A 21082-nucleotide genomic window follows, 5' to 3' on the forward strand; every position below is an offset into this window, starting at 1 on the left:
ACTTCTAATCCGAATTCTTTTTTTTTTTTTTTACTTTCCTCAGAGATTTGGGGGATATTGAGTTTGTTTTAAAATTCAGTCTGGACATCCACATTAGTAATGTACTGTGATTTTTAGAGATTTTCATGAAACCTTTTAAAAGCTGTATTCATTTCCAGCAGGTCAACAATAGTATTTCCATTTGCATCCTCAATGAAATTTATTACCCTTTCGGTTTCCTGTTTAATCCACCATGCAAAAAGTCTGCCCGGCTTTTCTTCCTTATAAATATGTCTTTTGATTACATTTTTTTCTTTACATTCTCAAATTTTCTCTAAGCCAGAAAAATAGGTAAAAATCAGCTTTTAAGAAAGCTTTTTTTTTTCTGTCAAGATAGGAACAATTAGTCAAGGTTTTTCAGGAATTTCTGTTAGATTTGTTTTGATTCTGTTGAACAAAGGGTCATTTGAAAAAGAAAACTCTTACTTGGAGCGCACCGGTGTCTATCAAAAATATATTCCAGCTTTTGTTTGAATGTTCTCCTGTGAAGAAGCATTTCATCATATTCTAAAAAGAAAATGCGTCACCTGTCCTCAAACTGTAATCCCACATAAACCTATTTTTACATCTACGTGTGAGGAGTTGAAATCAATGCCACTGACCTCAGTTAGTATAGTTTGGATTCCTTAGCTAATGAATCATCTTCTGTTGTCTTTGTTTTTTTGTGTGTGTGTGTGTGTGTGTGTGTGTGTGTGTGTGTGTGTGTGTGTGTGTGTGTGTGTGCCTATTTTGTTTAGTTGTGCCTACAGTACTGGCCAGAAAACGGAGTCCACCGCCATGGTCCCATCCAGGTAGAGTTCGTCTCTGCTGACTTGGAGGAGGACATCATCAGCAGAATATTTCGGATCTACAATGCAGCACGGGTACGGTGACACTCGCAGGTCACGCTTTAAACAGAATATCATATGTTCAGGAGAAAACAACTAACACTACATTTATGTGATCATGAAGTTTTTCTGATCTGCTGCCCATTTTTTGTAACTTTCATAACTTGTCTTCTCTGGGGTGATCACAACAGCCAATTTATTCTGTGAATGCACACCTCACACATCCCACTCATACACCGGCCTGTCCATTCAAGCTGTGTAGAGGCAGAGTCATTCTGTTCTTTAACCATGCCTCTGCACCAGTGATTTGACCGAGGTGTGATCGCCTCAAGTCACGTGTCTACTAGACAGCTTGAGAACTTTTCACACGTAGTTAGAAGGTAGAAGTTGAACTGACTGTTACTTCAATCAACACCTTTTGGGTAGAGGGTGATTCTACCTCAAAGGGTCACCCGAATTACGACAAAAAAACACATTTACTACACTAGACAGCCATGTCAATAGTTTGGGTTTTAGTTTATTACTCCCCGTTTTGAGATATTGTTTCTGAGATTTCCTTTTCCACCACAATACAATGCCCTGAATATTTTAGCTTTTTAAAATACCTTCAAGTTTGTGACTACTTCTACGCTATTCCCAGATACAATTGAGTAAATGTTCTTCTGTTGGCCTAATATTCAATTCAGTTATGAAGAGCACGTTTACTTGGCATTTGTCAGCTGAACATTTATTCTGTGAACTTTACTCCAGCGTAGTTTAACAAAAATGGGTTTTGAGATTAGTAATGCTGGTTACTCCAAATCCCTACCCGCTCTATGTCATGTAACTTAAAAATAGTAACACCAGACCATTTCCGCCTGTTTTTAGGTTCAGAAGTGAAAACGAGACATCCTCAACATTTGTTGTGTTCTGGTTTTAGAATGATTAAGACAGTTGGAGAATAATTAGATACAAAACAGGCATGTAGGCTCTACAGGATATTTCTTTCCTTGGCAACTCATGTTTTTCCCAAATGATGTACAGATTTTAGTCATTCTATCATCAAATGGCTTGAAAAAATAGTGCATATAGCTGCTGTAAATGGAGAAAAAAAATATCTCCAGGGGAGCATGCCGAGCCCTGAATGTTTACAACGTCTGGCTCCACCCCTGGTTCACAAGATAAATCTGAGGGGTCACAAGATGACTAATGGGGTAGGAGAAAATTAAACACACATATTATCATGTTTCCCTCAAAAAGTATTCAAATGTAACATTGTAAGTGTGGACATGATTGGTGAGCAGTTCAATCAAACATTTATATGATAATGATTAAATGGTATGTTTTTCCTTCATTTATTTGAATGTTTTGTATCAGGTACTATATTTCACAAGTAAACTACAAAAATGTAAGAAAAGTCAGAAGAAAGTCTGCTACATTGGTGTAAAAGAAATGTATGCTTTCTGTCTTATCCCTTTAATCATCCTGCGAGTGTTCAGATTGATCTTGTTTCCCTTTGGGGGGGAAACAGATGGCCCCAAGATTGAGAGCCACTGTTCTAGATAATTCACAGACCTTGCTCGAAACCGTTTTTATTGGAAATACTTTCTAATGAAGAAATAGTCCCTATGAAAGCTGTTGACAGCGTGTTGACCATCCAAAAGCAACATGCATACTGATTATGGAAAGACAAGTTGTTTAACAAGCTTTAAAATTTCATATTTCAGTTCAAATGTGAGCACCACAAACCAATTTCACTTTTTTTATTATTGGAGTGGAGGATTAAATCTCAGAGACATATAGCTCAGAACTTTGGCAATTAAAACCAACACGATCTTCATGGCTAGATACCACTACAAGTCCGACTATGGTTTCTGACCCTTTCATTTTGAGCTACCAGACATCAATGCACAGAAAGGGTCCTGGCCCATGCCAGCGTCACCTGCAGTCACTTGCGTAAGCTTCTTAGTCCTACAGTCTGCCTGCAGTTGTTAACAATCACTCCTCACATGAACGTGTTATAACAGCGTCTGGCCGGCAGAGGCATCACCACCGTATTAAGTGGCGTACAATCTAATCACACATGACCACTGACAACTGTTATTGATCGATATGTTTGAGTGTGTCTGCAGCTCAGATCTTAACTATCTGTCTCCAGCTGTGACTGTGCTCATCTACCATCCGTCTATCTGTGCATTCATCTCTTCAGTGACTCCTCGTGCCCTTATCCATCTCTTGTCCTGTTGGTCGCCGTCAAGGCTTAGCTTAGCTGCATCTTTACAGTCTGATTGCATCTTTGCAAAGCAGCGATTAACCTGACCCAACCCCCCCCCCATACTGTGTGTTAACCTGGGATAACCGGTGTGTCCTTCCCCTCCAGCCTCAGGACGGCTACCGGATGGTGCAGCAGTTCCAGTTCCTGGGCTGGCCCATGTACAGAGACACACCCATGTCCAAACGCTCCTTCCTCAAGCTAATCCGACAGGTGGACAAGTGGCAGGACGAGTATGACGGGGGCGAGGGACGTACTGTGGTCCACTGTCTGTAAGTTATCAAGTCAATGCTGCAATTAAAAATGAAACATCTCCACCTACTGACTGAAGAGCTTTACTGCATCAAAAAATCTATGCAACTCCTCACCCCTCTGTCAGCTGTATTGTCAACCTTAACCTTTCTGTGTTAAACTAAACTTGTACTAAATGACATTTCATTTTCTAATGCTCGACTCCTTTGTGACAACTCTAGGAATGGAGGCGGCCGAAGTGGGACATTCTGTGCCATCAGCATTGTGTGTGAGATGCTTCAACACCAGCGCTCTGTGGATGTTTTCCACGCTGTCAAAACACTAAGGAACAATAAACCCAACATGGTGGACCTGCTGGTGAGGAGCACTGCAGCAGCACTTTTGTCAGACTTGTTAGTCTATTATAACCTCCCAAAGGATCAGATAGTAGACACCTCCTTCAAAAGGAGGTGTCTACTATCTACTATCTTGCTCCCAGTTTACTTCTTTTGCATATACATGGGGAGTAACCTGTGTTGATTGGTTAGTGTATAGACAAAAACAGTGGACGCTAATTTGCTCACTCTTTGCAATGAAATTGAGATATGAAGATATTAGATTTTCGTTTCTCCTTTATTATGGCAGAAAATACTGGAACTTTTCATGCAGACATGATTATATCTCCTGGCCTCAGCAGGCTTTCTGTCATAAATGTATCAATTCCAAGCCAGAGCCAAGATAATCCTGATGGCAGCTGTTGAGTAGTACTCCCTGGTGCGATTTTATTGACCTTCATGTGTAAATCTGTGTATTGCCCCTTTAGAAGTCACTAAATTAGACTTTCTTGTGGTCTACAAGTTACCAAACTTTACATGTGCCTGCATCGAGATATTGTGCATCTTAACCATTTGGTATTTACAGCCGATAAATCCATTCATAGAAATATTTACAAATACTATTTGATAGGTCTTGTTAAAATTGTGTTTTATACTTTTTGTGTTTGTGTTTTAATTTTTTTTTCATTAGTCTGTACATCTCTAAACCTGGATTATCAAACAGGCAACTGACCATTTGTTTCTCCTTATGTCCTAGGACCAGTACAAGTTTTGCTATGAAGTGGCACTGGAGTACTTGAACTCTGGGTAACTCACAGCTACTGAACCCCCCAGAGACTTAAAGTTTGGGACATCACAGAAGACTTCAGCTCATGTGTGCATTGTGCTAAGTGTGTGTGTGTGTGTGTGTTACCGACCCGACAGGAGCAAGGTACACACACGACCATACATGCAGCTCGTTTGACCAGCTCTCCTCTTCTTCTTCAAGTTGGTCTAGATCGAGAAAGGTAACAGAGTTGTACAGTGTTAAATATCGCAGCCTGTTTCTGTCGGTACCGGCTAAGGAAGCCAGTGGGAGCACAATGAGGTGTTTTTTTTTTCTCTCTCTCTCTCTGCAGTGAATGGCCTCCTCTCTGGATCCCTCTTTCTTTCTGCCTCTATCTCTTTCAGCCGCCTGTAGTCCTGTGGTTGTTGCCTTGATTCCTCATTGGACAATGAGCATACTCTCCCGTTTTCCATGGAATGCAATACCCTGTACATAATGTTAATGAGTTCATTATTTTTTTCTTTTTTTTCCGCTCAGCTCATTATTAAAAGTCATTAAATACAGGAGCTCAAAGCCTAAATGTTAGTAAATGTCCTGTAAATGTATGACTTCTAAATGACTATTGCTTCATACTGTATGTTGGGGACAGCTGGCTCAGTCGACATCTGCTTACCTTATTTCCTGTACTGGGATCCAAAGCTTTATTTGCACTTCCATTTGAATTCTTGTTGTGCATATTGTACATATTTCTGTAGATTATTTATTCACAATATGTACTTTTTTTGTGACTCGCAGTAAGTGACAATCATATGTTCTACACGTTGATTTATTGACTGTATTGTGTGCTTTTGTTGGTCATATTGTGTGACAGATCAATTCAAATGTAAAGACGAAAGATATATAAATGTGTCTACAATATAGACATTCGATTATGTATGTCTGCCTCTTTTCTGAGTGGAGCTGGAAAATATGTCATAAGAGGGACATCTGTTGGAGACATGAGGAATTACACAATCCCCTACATGTTCACGACTTGAAAAAGAAGCAACAGTAGTGATCCGTTTTCATGACTTTGTCTGCAGTCATTCTGTGTCTGATGGCTTTCCTGCATTTTGACAAATTAATATAGTTTGTTTAGAAGCATTTGTTGGATGATTTTGAAATCTAAGTTCTCAAAGGCTGAACGGGGCCGTGATTGGACAACAATACAACTTCAAACAGGTAAACCTTCTGACTTGGGACTTTGCAGTTCAAAGGTTTAGTGAGAGTTACAGCACGAATGATGCATTGTGATAATGTTAACAGGTATAAGGCCAAAATATGTATTTTTATAGTTAACACCTTTAAACAAAACAATTTATATATATATATATATATATATATATATTCTGATAATGCTTTATTAACATCTGAGCTCATGTACTGTTAGAGTAAATACAGGGGTGCAGTTGATGATCACACTTCAACTCAGTTTACCTTCAGTTTACAGTTATTTTATTGAGTTCAGGTTATTTTTTGTTTGCCAAATGGACCATTCACAGCTAAATGCATCACCAGTATGATGAACACTGCAATTTTATATATATTCTATATATTACATTTTCAAAATATATTTAATGCAGTGGTAATGTTATGAGGCTGTAAGTGGTGGTGTATTGGGATGCATTATATTGTAAAGTTCTTCCATTTATTTATTTTTTAAATAAGTTCCACAAGCATTAAGACCTTGAAGAAATATATAGTTATTTTCATTTGGCCCATCTGCAAACTCAAAAGGTTCCTTACAAAAACAAGTTTTACCTGTGTCGATGTCTAATGACTTTGAGAAGTTAGAATTAAAACCAACACCTGCAATTGTTAGATTCTTTTCAAAATCTATTGAACAAACCAGGGTGACAGTTAGCTTTTAGTCTTTATAGTATGGCTGATCTGCCAGAATAGACCTGAGCTTTTTTTCAGAGTTAAATCAAAGGGTGACCTCCTAAAAAGCTTGTCAAGGACTTGCAGCGCCATAACAAAAACCTAAATCATACACAAATAGTGGATAAGCAAAATGATACATTAATTGAACTAATTTGTTGATTAATTTTTGTAACGAGGGAGTAGCACCCTCACACTGGAAAAGTGACAATAAGTACTCAAATATCTGCTTGGGTATTAAATCTACTTTATGTTTGAGTGTGCTTTTGATAAACTTTTCACACTCGACACTTATGTAATGTAACATGTACTGACATTTAGGAATAAATGATTAATGGTTAGACAGCTCTAGGGACACCTCAGTAAAAAACAAAAGATAAATATATCTTTGGAACCACATGTAGCTGTATTTTTATGAATGCCCATTGGTGCAAGTTATAGATCATTCCCTGTAAAGATGGTTAAGTACATCCAATTTGTATATAGGCCTACCAACTGTAAAAACAAATGAGAGAAAAAGTATATAAATAGGGCCTACTTTTTTAGAATCTAATTTATTAGTGACACCGCTACTATCAGTCAAATCTACTGTTTCTGGATCCCCTGTACAGATCAGTGCCTTTTGATTTTGAGTTTGTCTCCCCCTGGTGGTGTCCCTGAGTACCTTTCCTGAATCTTCTGCACCTAGACTAACCAATGCATTGTGTAAACTGAAGGGAAATAATTTGTTTTGACATATAACATTATTCATGTCAGATACATGTGACTGTGTCCAAAACATTTTTTAGTGGTACTTTGTCCAGAATTAGCAGAGTTTTTACAACTAAGTAAGTAAGGTGCTTGCAATATTTTAATAGCACGTGTCTTTCACTGCACAGTTAGAAAGCTTGGCAAGTCTACATCAAGATTAAACTTAATTATATGGGAATCCAGCAAGGGGCAGATGTAATTATTGACTGCTGGCCAGCAGATATAATCATGTCTGCATGAAAAGTTCCAGTATTTGCTGCCATAATAAAGGAGGAAAAAAAATCCAATATCTTATTCTTACAATATCTTATATTGTAACAACATATCTTACAAATCATATATCATATTTCTTTGCAAAGAGTGAGCAAAACAGCTCCCACTGTTTTTGTCTATACACTAACCAATCAACACCGGTTACTCCCCACGTATATGCAAAAGAAGTCATGCTAAATTGCATTTAGCTTAGCAAAAAAAATAAAACGCTAAATTGCAACTCTGAAAAGTGTTCACTTCTGTATGTTACTTTTATTACATTTATAGTAACCTTCGTATAATACTATTGGTAATTAGTTGGGAATTGATCTTGTATGCCAACATTTATCATATATAAACAATGCTCTCAAACAAAGCGGTCTGTCTCTAACATCCCTGTGGGAAGAACTGGAACTACATTGCTTAAATAGAATTGTTATGTAATGACAACTCCTTTTGTTTCTAGCTGTTATTAATCAGGAGTAACCTGCATTGATTGTTAAGTGAATACAGTTGTAGGAGTTATTTTGACTCTAATTTGACACTCTTTGTGAAGAAAAAGAAAGTGTGGCTAAAGCTGCAACAGAGCACACTTCTGATCACATGCTGCAAAAGACTTGAAGCTTTTAACCACAAGAGGTCAGTGTAAAGATGCTTTCAGTTTGGTATGCTACTCTTGAGAAATGATGAAATAAGGTTTTCAGTTGAGCATTTATTATGCAAACATCCTGCATCTCTGCAATTCTACTGTTATTAGTCCTTGGCTGATTAACAAGTTACTGTGTTAAACACTCATGCACAATTTCCCTCCATTACATACTGTAGGTGCAAAAAGAGACACCGTTAACATTATCCCAAGTCTTAAAAGATGTGATATTTGGCTTTTATTGGCTCTTAAAGCACTGGTTTGTCTCTACAGGCTGCAGCAGCACCTTAAGGACTCTCTGTTAGACAGAAAGAGAAATCTTTGGCACATCTTCATGGAAGCTGAAGGTCTCATCTTTTCCTTTTACAGACTGTTCCAGTTGGTCAGAGCTACAGGCACTGTGGCACCAGGGATGGTTTCATATTTCATTGCACGACTGCTGGTGAATTATTTCTCTGTTCAGGAGACCGGGGGAGCCGATGAGTTGGAGTGAAAAAGGGACGGAGATGGAGGATACTGCTAGCTGCTTTTGTTGCTGCTGCTGCTGCTGCTGAGGCTTGATGTGAGTTGAGCTGCTAGGAGAGTCCACACCAGATGTCCAGAAGCACAGGAACATCTGGACACACAAACACACGCTTACCGAGCTGCACAGTAATTGATGTCTGATGCAGTCAGCGACTGAGATTTGTACCACTTACAGTCCAAAAAATGAATGGAAAGCCAAGAAATTTCAAAAGTGAATTCAATAGATTGGTCTCTGAGTCCTCCTGTTATTCATTTAATTTCCTTTTCATTTCATTATTCATCACGAACAATCAACAATGTTGCAAAAGAAAACAAAACAAAAAATGTAAAACCACAAAAATAAAACCCATACAATCAGAATTTAACAAAAATAATTAAATAATAATAATAATCATAATAAAGGATTCGTCCCAGAAGGAGCAGGCGGAAGCTAATTGCTTATTAGGTCCTGCCCCTACTTCACAATATCCTATTATTACAAAACATAGATATGCAAATACAGCATACAATCTTTCTGGTCTTACAATAACTTACAACAGTACAACAACATACAACAAAACTTTTACCTTACAATTCCATTCCTGTGTTTTGGTCTATTCTTTTCTGTATTGGTCAAGTAATGATTTCTTTAATCTATTTTTGAACTGAATGATATTATGGCTCTGTTTGATGTCATTGTTCAGTCCATTCCATAAGGTCAAGGACCACAAACTGAAACACACGTGCTTTTGTAGTTAGCACAAGAGGTTGTTTGAACATACATTGTCCTCTTAGATGATATCCTCCGTCTCTTTCATTAAACATTGCGCGTATGTTACATGGTAAATTATTTTCTTTAACTTTAAACATAAATTGTGCAGTTTTGGATGTAACAACATCCATAAATTTCAGCAAATGTGAATTAAAAACAGATGGTTAGTGTTCTCATAATGCCCGGTGTGATTTATTATCCTGATTGCTCTTTTTTGCAATGTGCAAATATTTTGTAAGTTGCTTTTGTAGGTATTTCCCCAAACTTCCACACAATATAACATATATGGTAAAATAAGCGTGCAGTACAGAGTATGTAGTGTAGTTTGGTTCAATATGTATCTAGTTTTGCTCAATATACCAATACTCCTGGCCATCTTCATGCACAGATATTTAATGTGGGGCTTCCAGCACAGTTTATGGTCAAGTACAACACCCAGAAATTTACTTTCATAGACTCTTTAAATTTTTCGTTATCAATTACTATTTTAACATCTGTATTTATAGTATGATTTCCAAATATATTTATCTGGGCTTAAAGGTACTCTAGGCGATGTCACGCGTTTTTTAGGCTACAACATTTTTTGTCACATATAGCAAACATCTCCTCACTATCCACGAGTTGCCAGTCCCCTAATTCAATTCAATTCAATTTTATTTATAGTATCAATTCATAACAAGAGTTATCTCAAGACGCTTTACAGATAGAGTAGGTCTAGACCCCACACTATAATTTACAAAGACCTAACAATTCCAGTAATTCCCCGAGAGCAAGCATTCAGTGTGACAGTGGCGAGGAAAAACTCCTTCTCAGGAAGAAACCTCGGACAGACCCAGGCTCTTGGTAGGTGGTGTCTGACGGTCCCAGTTGGCAGTGTGATGAACAGTGGCAATAATAGTCACAATAAAGATAATGGATCAGTGACTAGAAATAGTAGTTGTAGTAGTTCATGGCATAGCAGGGCACTGCAGGGTGTCACAGGACGTAGCAGAGCACTGCAGGGCGTAGAAGCTGGTTCCACAGGAGAGGAGCCTGGTAGCTGAAGGCTCTGGCTCCCATTCTACTTTTAGAGACTCTAGGAACCACAAGTAACTCTGCATTCTGGGAGCGCAGTGCTCTAGTGGGGCAATAAGGTACTAAGAGCTCTTCTAGATATGATGGTGTTTGACCATTTAGAGCTTTGTAGTTCAGGAGAAGGATTTTAAATTCAATCCTCGATTTTACAGGAAGCCATTGTAGAGAAGCTAATACAGGAGAAATATGATCTCTTTTCTTAGTTCTTGTCAGAACACGCGCTGCAGCATTCTGGATCAGCTGGAGAGTCTTAGGGGTTTTATTTGAGCATCCTGATAGTAAGGAATTACAATAGTCCAGCCTGGAAATAACAAATGCATGGACTAGTTTTTCAGCATTGTTTTGAGATAGGATGTTCCTAATTGTGGCAATGTTACGAAGGTGAAAAAAGGTTGTTCTTGAGGTTTGTTTTAAGTGGGCATTAAAGGATATATCCTGATCAAAAATAACTCCTAGATTTCTGACAGTAGTGCTTGAGGCCAGGGCAATACCATCCAGAGTAACTATATCTTTGGATAATGAGTTTTCGGAGATGTTTAGGGCCCAGCACAATCACTTCAGTTTTGTCTATGTTTAACATCAGGAAATTGTAGGTCATCCTTGCTTTTATATGTTTGATGCATGCTTGGAGTTTAGTTAACTGACAGTTTCCTCTGGCTTAATTGATAGGTATAATTGGGTGTCATCCACATAACAATGAAAGTTAATTGAATGTTTCCTAATAATATTGCCTAGGGGAAGCATATACAAGGTGAATAGAATTGGTCCAAGCTCTGAGCCTTGTGGAACGCTATGGCTAACTTTAGCGTACCTGGAGGATTTATCGTTAACATTAACAAATTGATATCGATCAAATAAATAGGACTTAAACCAGCTTACTGCGATTCCTTTTATGCCAACTAAGTGTTCCAGTCTCTGTAGCAGGATGATATCAATAGTGTCGAATGCAGCACTAAGATCTAGTAAGACAAGTACGGAGACAAGTCCTTTGTCTGAAGCAGTTAAAAGGTTGTTAGTAATTTTCACCAGTGTTGTCTCTGTGCTATGATGCATTCTAAATCCTGACTGAAAGTCCTCAAATAAGCTATTGCTATGTAGAAAATCACATAACTGATTGGCGAGTACCTTCTCAAGGATTTTGGAGAGGAAGGGGAGATTAGATATAGGTCTATAGTTGGCTAACACCTCAGGATCGAGGGTGGTTTTTTTCAGAAGAGGTTTTATCACAGCTACTTTAAATGACTGCGGTACATAACCAGACATATTGATCATATCTAGTAATGAAGTGTTAACCACGGGTAGCGCTTCTTTAAGTAGCCTCGTTGGGATGGGGTCTAAGAGACAGGTAGATGGCTTAGCTGAAGAGATCTTTAACAGTAGTTGTTGAAGGTTTATAGGGAAAAAGCAGTCTAAGTATATGTCAGGTCTTGCCGTACTTTCTAGCAGTCCTGCGTTTGCAGGTGAACCATTAGAAGTTGAGGGTGAAAGGTGATGAATTTTATCTAATCTTATCTCTAATTGTTATAATTTTATCATTAAAGAAGCTCATGAAGTCGTCACTACTAATAGCTAGAGGAATAGATGGCTCAATAGAGCTGTGACTATCTGTCAGCCTGGCTACAGTGCTGAAAAGAAACCTTGGGTTGTTCTATTAATAATGAGTAATAGTCTGATCTGGCATTTCTGAGGGCCTTCCTATAGGTTTTCAAACTGTCTTGCCAATCTAAACGACATTCTTCCAGTTTGGTGGAACGCCATTTACTTTGAAGTTTTCGCGAGATTTGTTTTAATTTGCGAGTTTGGGAGTTATACCAAGATGCTAGTTTCCTTTGCTTCGTCATCTTCTTTTTGAGGGGAGCAACAGAGTCTAAAGTCATTCGTAGGCAAGATGTAGCACCATACACAAAATTATCAATTTAAGAGGGACTAAAGTTAACATAAAGGTCCTCTGTTATATTAAGGCACGGCATTGAGTTAAATGCTGTTGGAATATCTTCTTTAAATTTAGCTATATCACTGTCGGATAGGCATCTAGTGTAGAAGCTTTTATCTAATTTTGTATAGTCAGTTAGTAAAAATTCTAAAGTCATTAAGAAATGGTCTGATAATAAAGGATTCTGCAGAAATACTATTACATCTTCAATTTCGATGCCAGCACAAGGTTGAGGGTGTGGTTTAAACAGTGAGTGGCCTTATGCACACTCTGACTGAAACCAATTGAATCTAGTAGTGATTTGAAAGAAATACTAAGGCTATTGTTGTCAATGTCCACATGAATATTAAAATCACCTACAATAAGTACTTTGTCTGATTTTAGGACTACACATGATAAAAACTCAGTGAATTCAGATAAGTATTCAGAATATGGACCTGGAGCTCGGTACACAACAACAAATATAATTGGCTGTACTGTTTTCCACGTTGGATGTTGAAGATTAAGAACAAGGCTTTCAAACGAGTTATAATTTAGTTTAGGTTTAGGATTAATTAACAGGCTTGAATCAAAGATGGCTGCTCCTCCCCCTTCTCGGCTTGAGCCTCTAGGAATTTGAGTATTAATATGACTGGGAGGAGTGGCTTCATTTAAACTAACATATTCTTCATGGCCCAGCCAGGTTTCGGTAAGACAGAATAGATCAATTTGATTATCTGATATCAAAACGTTTACTAATACTGCTTTAGAACAGTGGTTCCCAACCTTTTTCCTTAAATATAGCCCCTCTTTTGTTTACCTTTGATTTAACCGATTTGAGTCGGGGGACAGACACCGTGGTCATTAGACTATGAGTGGACGACTGCTCTAACAGAAGCACAGAGGAGCGCGTAGCACTGCACCTCTGATTACTAATATCAAACTTGGATTGTCATGGTTTATGACCAAAAATAGACTCAGTCAGATTTTTTGATATGAGAGCGGCTCCGTCCAGAACACACTGTAAATAAACGCGGTCTCTGTAGACAGCTTAGGGTCCACACACGGCAACAAAAACAAAGTAGTTCAACCTGGACCATGCAAACATGGGGGTTAGTGCGCTGAAGCACAGAAGGGAGGGGACGGGATGAGGAGGAGGGAGGAGTGAGCTACTCTTCGTTTTGTTTGAAAATACTTTTAACGTCAACAAGAAGTAACCTCACCCAACATCACTTAGAGCACCTTTAAGGCATAAAACCAGAATGAATTTCCTTAATGACATTTTCAATAACTGTATAAATTAATTATTTAGCATGGACGGATTACTGAACATGCACAGAGAGGTCAGGGGCCTCTGGAGGGACATATTTTGTTTAATGTGCTTTAGTATTTTGTATATCCATGCAGAGGAGTGTCAGCAAAACAACCCGAAAGAGAAGCAAAAATGATTACACAGAGATGCAAATCAACCTCAAAGAGACTCAAAAGGACCACAAAGAGTTACAAGATGACCAAAATGAGATTTAAAACGACTTCAGTCTTAAATAAACCGCAACAAAACTGGAAACATCCACGATGAGATGCCCCAAGTTAACAAGTTCAAACCACAAAGATACCCCAAATGACCAGAGACACAAAAAAGACCACATAGGGACTCAAAATGATCTCAAAGGGATGCAAAATGACCACAAAAAGACAAAACATCTACAAATATGAAGACAAACTAACTGATACGCATAGGTTTATGCCACAACCTCAATTGTAATTTGACAGTGAGTTTAACTTTCATCCCAGACATTATTTTGCTCAACTCAAGATTTAATTTTTTTTCAAAATGGTAGGCATTACATTTGGGAATGAATTTTTTATGAGCTGCAATTGAGAAGAGCAAGGTTGCTGCTGCAAATGCTGCAAAGGCTTTGCTTCTGTGTCATCGCATGTCCAGGAGATGGCAGGCAAAGCTCTCAGCCGCACAATGTCAGCTAAAGTCAACAGCAGCTAGTAGAGGGCACTCTTCACTCTGTAATAGACTCAATTTGCATTAAATCTTTTGCTTGCATGCACATATTCAATTCAAGTGATTAACATGTTATTCCCCAAACACAATATATCATGAATCTTGGAAAGACAGAGTTCAGAAAGGAATGAAATGACCTGATGATAATGATGAGAGCAGATATTTCAGATTTGTATTCATACAGTTAAGGTATGTATTGCTCAACACTTCTAAATATGTATCATATATAGGATACAATTTTTATCCTTCTCCATCTCGACTATGCATATGGAATTCATGATCATACTTTCTCACACTCAGTCTCCTCTGTGCTGATGTAACAATGTGATGAACAAACCAATGAATAATTAATCACTCCACAATTGCAGATGAAAGATTAAGTGGTGTATTCTCTCATAATCAAGATGCTCGCTGAATTACAGCCACCAGCCTCCTTCAAAACAACCCTCCAGCACTCTCACATACATTGTGCATACATTGCACATGTGTGCAGATTCTCACACGTGTGCACACATGCAACACAAGACCACTGCAGATCCACACACAGGTCAAAGGTTAGCTGAAGCAACTGAAGCACAACAGCTTGTTTCCATCTCCAGGGACTGGATTATTCTTTTTTTCTCTCTTCCTCTCTCTCGCTTTCTCTCTCTCTCTCTCTCTCTCTCTCTCTCTCTCTTTCTCTCTCTCTCTCTCTCTCTGCCTGCCTTCATCTCTTTACCACCACCACCCCCCTCTTGCTTTTCTACCACAAACAATTGCACAGACTGGACTGCCAATCTGTCAGAGAGCAGAAGTGGACATCATCTTCACTTGCCCTCATGTGGCTTTCCATTCTGCATATTTGAATTGACTACAACAATAGCAGTGGCTATGATCAGATGTATCACCTTTTAAATTATCACTCACGTGATCTGAATATGGCTAAATCTCAAAATATCTCAAGTTGCCATTTTTAACGTTTAAAAGCTTCTTATCATTCCTACATCCTCGTTATTCTATTGGAGAATGATGCAGCAGCTGTTTTGAGCTGACTTCCAATAATTCTAAGCATTTGCTTTCAGTTCCAGCCCTGCCATCGAGCGTTTGCCAAGGGGGAGCGAGCGATCAATCAATGGACCAGCTCAACATACAAAAAGCGCCCCTGTCGAGCTCTCCCATCTGAGGCAAATCCATATCTCATACTTCCTCCATTTTCATGCAGATGGTGGGGGGAAAGTAAGACGTTTCTGCTCTCCTGATATTGTTCCTATCCTCCTGACAGTTTGATGTGATTGCATTGTCAGCCCTCAGTTTGCTGCCTGGTGCTGTTGTAGGCTGCTCTTGGTTAAAGGCTGAAAGTGAAAAGGCGGGAGAAACAGTGTTCCCTGGCACAGATGTGGCATACATATTTCAGTAGTTTGAGACTACATATTTTAGAAGTTGCAAGCTCAGTGTCAACTTACAAGTGGATAGCCTAGTTTGGTGTATGGCTGGCATATTGCATCACTTTCTCCCTTTTTTGTATGTCCAACAAGCAAAAAATGTATGCACACACACAAACACACACACACACACACATACTCAGGTGTCAGAATGTCAATTGCAATCATGTCCAAACTCCTCCAGATGCAAAGCTATATTGGGAATCTGCCCGAGGTCAAGTTCCCATCAAAGTCAATCTGATTTCCTGCAATTTAGGGGGAAACTGACGACTTGGCCTCCATGTTGCCGTGGCAGCCAACAGCCCCTCTCTGAATCTGTTGCCATAGCAGCCCCGGTGGAGCTTTCCTGCCAGTCAGTCTAGCAGAGTAGACGAGTGAACCAGCGGTGCCCCCATCAGGAGAGGCCTGCATGTCTTCATCTGTTGCCATGGCACCGTAATAGCGTTCTGGATAGATTTGGCATGGCAGGGAGTCAGTCCCTTTATCTTCCAACGCATAATATTGAGCTGAGCTTGCCTGTGTTCGGTACTCGCAACATGGTGAGCAGACAAAGGGGGCCGAAGGGGGAGAAGGTACATGTCAAGATAGTGCATCTGTGTTGAGATATAGAGCGGTGTTGGGCTTAGATGGGCCGCGTGCTCATCGGGTGCTAATTAGTAGTACATAGAGATGGTGTATGTTGGAGAGACATGCCTGACGAGGTAACCTGGACTCTCCAGCTGACTCACTTTGTATTAGAATGAGTGGTTGTGTGCAGTCATCGAGTGCATTTGCAGTGATGATGTGTGAAAGCAACAAGGATATCAGAGAGCCAGGCCAGCTCCACTTCAAAATAGAGTAGAAGAAAATGTGTTTAAAGGGTCAGTTCACCCAAAAAAGAAAGGAAATGTAGCTGGTAACAAAAGAAATCCCACTCCCTTTCATTTGATTGGTTTGGAGGCACAAATATCTCGAAAACCTTGACAAATAAAACTAAAACTATTAAAGATGAGCCGCAAAATGAAAATAGTCTATTACCCCCACAGCTTGTCTCATGGTAGAAGAAAAAATACTTTTATGTTTTAATTTGTGATGGACAAAACATTATATATTATGTCTATTACTATACATCTAGCTATACAGCTATTAAAAAAATACAGAACCAAAAAAGTCATTCACAAGCACCCACAGTTAAAAATTAACCTATTGCTTTCTGCTTATAGATCAATACAACTTAAAGATTCCAGAGCCTTAATTAAAAATCATCTCAATATTCCAGACTTCTTCATTCCCAAGCAATTAATATTATTTACATCTGAGCCTCCTCTGCTGCCATCTATATATTTTTCCTTTCTCCTTTTCGTTTGCCAGATTGCAACAAAGTGAGCATGCCTTAAAGAGCAGCATTTGGTTAATATAAGAAACTTCTATAGAAATACAGCTATGAAACCAGCTACTAATTTTCACTTTCTCAGCTCACCCTCTTTTGTGGTTTTCCAAAGAAAAGCCTAATGTCACTGTTCCTTTTCATGGATGTCAAACACAGGTCAAACGATCAAAGCGTGCTGGGCTTGTCTGTAGTGAGATGATGGAAGTGCTGGGACTATACCATATCTTTCGCTCCCACCATCTGGACAAAGAGGTTGAGCATGGTGACTCATGTTTAGCTCCTCTGATCCTTTCCCAGACTGATCCTGCTTCTGCTGTTGCTTGCCCTCTCAGAAGAGAAAGAAAACTACATGTAGCTCAGTAGAACTGTGCAGCGTGGACTTGTCTCGTACCATAGGAGCCTTATCTCTGTATTTTTAAAGGGGGTCTGGAAGGAGGAATCTTAATCTCAAAGGGAGGTTCTTTGAGAAGATTATTCCTTCCAGGTTTTCCAATGGGAGCCACTTGTCAGAGATCTGGTAAAAGAGCCATCATCATCCCGTAATTCAACACACTCTGGAGTGTGTAGGTCTCATGGAAAGAACCTGTGTTAAGGCTCCTATCTCTGGTTCTGCAGACTTAACTAAAGAGACCTGTTCCCCAGCAGACCTAGGTTAAGAAAATAGGGCAATTTAGTCAAATGTGGTTGCCAATGGCTGACGGGTGTCAATCTTTTTTTACAGTAGGACCTGCCTTGTCACATTTTCATTCAAATGTAGTACACATTTTGCCCAAATTGCCAGAAAATCTGCTAAAAGAAAGTGCCAATTTGATTGATTAACAAATTAACGGCCAGGGTTGCCCCACCATACACCGTGTTTAGCCACAGTCAACATCTGACACCTCAGCATCTTCCAGGCCCTCAAATGAAGAAAATGGCCTAAGATCCTAGTTTCAGCCTACACATGTCTTTAGAAGCCTGGAGTGGTTCTTTAGTTAAAAAAAAAAAGCTGCTCTATGCTTTCTCTGCCTTTCTGATCTCAATCCCCATGCACATCCTTCCATCATTAGGACCTGCAGGGCCAAATCCTGCACATCCGACTATTAAATGTATGTGTCAGCAATCTTTTCTTATTATGTCAGGCTGTGGAGGGAGGTCCTTGGCCACTCTGTCTTGAAACATTTTTTTTCCAGATGTGTAGAGGAAACATCTGGTAATACATTTGTCTGCCCCTCAGTGGGAAATTGCCTTCAGGAGCTCCTCCTTCTGAAATGAGCTGCTTAAGCCCTTGAGACAAATCTGATGTCCTTCCACTAAGAACAAGTAGATGAAGCTACACTGGCAGCACTGCCAAATGAGTGGAAAATGTTTGCTTGTTTGATGTACTGCAATTCAAGACACAAGTTGCTGATGTCAGGGTCAGATTTTGCTGTTCACAGTATGCACTGAATGATCAAAGTGCAGGCTGGTAGCTGTAATATAATGATGCTTAGAGGCTTTTCTTGGAACACAGGTCCCTCTGTAACAACGGTGCATTATATGAATGTGGAGAACTTTTATACACTTGTTTGTTGACTAAGTGAGCTCCTTCATTAATGGACCCACAAACAGGACAGTGACTTAACTTCAGTCACAACTTATTTCAATAGAGCTTCGCTGAGATTGGTTGTTAAAGGGAATGAAATCGCTGCATAAATTTGCTGCTGAAAACTGCAGGATGTGAGTGCTATCAAGTCAGGCTGAACAAAGATCCCTGTAAAACATTGCAGTCACCGTGCTTTAAACATTTCAAGGTGTTTGGGATTACTTCTATTGTGACAGTGCTGCAGGAACAATCCTATTTCAGTGACAAATTTAAACCCATTTTAAAGTTTCAGAGTTCTAAGAAACTGCACAAACTTAAAGATAATGAAGTTTACCAGTTTTGCTTGCTGCTTTTGCTCACTTCTTCACTCCAAATTTCTAAATGTCAGAAAAGGATAGTCCTTGCCGGGCTCACGGCTGCAAAGAAAATGGTGGCGGTGCGCTGGAAGCCCCCACACACTTTGACCATTAAGCAATGGCTTCTGACCTTTCTAGACATAGTTTATATGGAACTTTCAACAGCTCGCATCAATGGTGCTAGACAGGTGAATGTGGATAGGTGGCTTTTAATGGCAGAGACATTAAAAGGCTGACTGCGATTACAGCTGCCAGTCCACGGGTCCTGGGGAGGGTGGGTTGATATTGTTTTGAGTGTACAGTTCTTATTTCATTTTAATTCATTAATGTAATTTTTTATCTTATTTAATTTATGTATTTATTTATTTGTGGGGGGGGGTTACATGTATGTTCTGTTACCTGTAACATACTGCTGGTTAGTTAAGAAAGTTAAGAAAGTTAAGAAAAGATACACAACAAAAACATTACAAACTAATATAAAACAACATAAAATAGTATACACATCTAATAACCACCACAAACCTCAGCAAAGACCAACCAATGTTCTTTCTGTAAAAGCTGACCAGAGTACAGTATCAAACCTGCATTAACTGAATATTGACTTATCACCACCTTTTCAATTGATATGGTGAACTTCTTAGCAAACAGTTGCATATTTACACATCCAACAGTTACAGAGCAAGACTAGCATAGCATTGATTGAGAGCTGAGTTCCTGTCTACCTGGTGAGTGTACGTGCTAAATGACCTAGGCTATCTTTTAACTCTGTTTATGGTCTTTACACATTTTTAGCAGCTAAATGCTCCACTATGTTCACAAGCTAGTTGCTAACTGTGTCCGTCTGCTGTTTGATGCTGATCAGGTAGGGTAGTTTGGGTTTTTAGAGCATTTTCTGCTTCGGCTGAAAACAATGCTATGAGAGAAGTGAGAGTTAACCAAAACAGTTAAATTGGGGGCACGGACAGCTATGAACTTCCTTTTCATTGATTTTTACAGAACATCCATCTATTACGGTGAATAGTTAATGATGCACAACAAGAATGCAATCACCATTAACATAAAGCAAAGTCAGAGCACATAAGCAACTGTCTGTGTCAATAACGTTAAAACAAAAGAGCCGATCAGTCGTTGTCCTGCCACACTTCACAGCTCTAAGTGTGTTTCAGAGGAAAGTGATGCCAGTATACAGCCTGCTTTGTTGTATTTCCCTCACTTCTGACTCTCCAGTTTTTTGTCTCTAACTCACGCTCTCCCAGGCAACAGAAGGGGATAATGGTAGAGCGTACAGCATGTCTGAGTGGTTTTACCCATGTTCTGCTGCCCGCACTCATCATGTTTGGAGGCTTTTTGGCAGTGGGGATTGTTTACTATAATGTATAATATATATATTTAGTGTTTCCAGGAAATATAATGAGGTTTACCACAAAGGTTATCTGGGTGTTGTTGTTGATTATATATAACCTTACATGCCACAACTATGTTACCAACATAACAAAAATAATCCATCCAATGGTTGTAGTTTTATTACAGTCAAAAAGTGGCGGACCGACCAACAGACTGACATTGCCATCCCTAGAGCCACGCTGCAAGCATGGCTAAAAATACAGGATTTTTTATGTAAAAGGCTTCTTGTCATAGGTAACTGCAGAGAATTTTGAATTTTCCATGTCAGTTGGAGTTACTGCAATGCCCTCCTCAGAGGATGCTTTTGGTTTTTATAATCCTAGCTGCTGAAACATTTTAACAGATTGCATTAGATGTGGTACTATATTAAAGCTGCTCTAATCAATATTTCATATTAAAAATGGATCAAATAACTAAGTGTATGTGAAAGGGGTAGCTCTTAGTAATAAATCCACAGAGAATGTAATTGCCTACGCTGCATTTCACCTCAGTTTCAACATCTTTCAGCTCATTGTTTTGGTTTTACGTCGCCAAAACGGTTTTGCTTCAATCTCACGCTCTCATCAGCATCATTTCCAGATGCAGCAGGCAGCTGTTTTCAGCGAGAGCTCTGACAACAACAAAAAACCTGTATGCTAACGGATGAGCACCAAACAGCAGACAAAAACAGTT

At 39.2% G+C, this 21082-nt stretch overlaps 1 protein-coding gene across 8 annotated transcripts in view; it reads left to right on the forward strand.

The window, feature by feature from the left end:
- LOC114564867 (receptor-type tyrosine-protein phosphatase mu) overlaps window positions 1-5381 on the forward strand; it is a 165208-nt gene extending 159827 nt beyond the window's left edge. For 6 of the 8 annotated variants that reach the window (XM_028592482.1, XM_028592485.1, XM_028592487.1 and 3 more), the window contains 4 exons: window positions 777-902; window positions 3226-3389; window positions 3591-3726; window positions 4441-5381. In XM_028592482.1, the coding sequence (XP_028448283.1) occupies window positions 777-902; window positions 3226-3389; window positions 3591-3726; window positions 4441-4494 (480 nt within the window). In that variant the 3' untranslated portion in view covers window positions 4495-5381. The remainder of the gene's footprint in view (window positions 1-776; window positions 903-3225; window positions 3390-3590; window positions 3727-4440) is intronic. The other 2 variants (XR_003693855.1, XM_028592486.1) reach the window with 2 other exon arrangements.
- Window positions 5382-21082: the final 15701 nt, after the last annotated feature.

Source organism: Perca flavescens, chromosome 12, assembly GCF_004354835.1.
Source record: "Perca flavescens isolate YP-PL-M2 chromosome 12, PFLA_1.0, whole genome shotgun sequence".
NCBI lineage: Eukaryota > Metazoa > Chordata > Actinopteri > Perciformes > Percidae > Perca > Perca flavescens.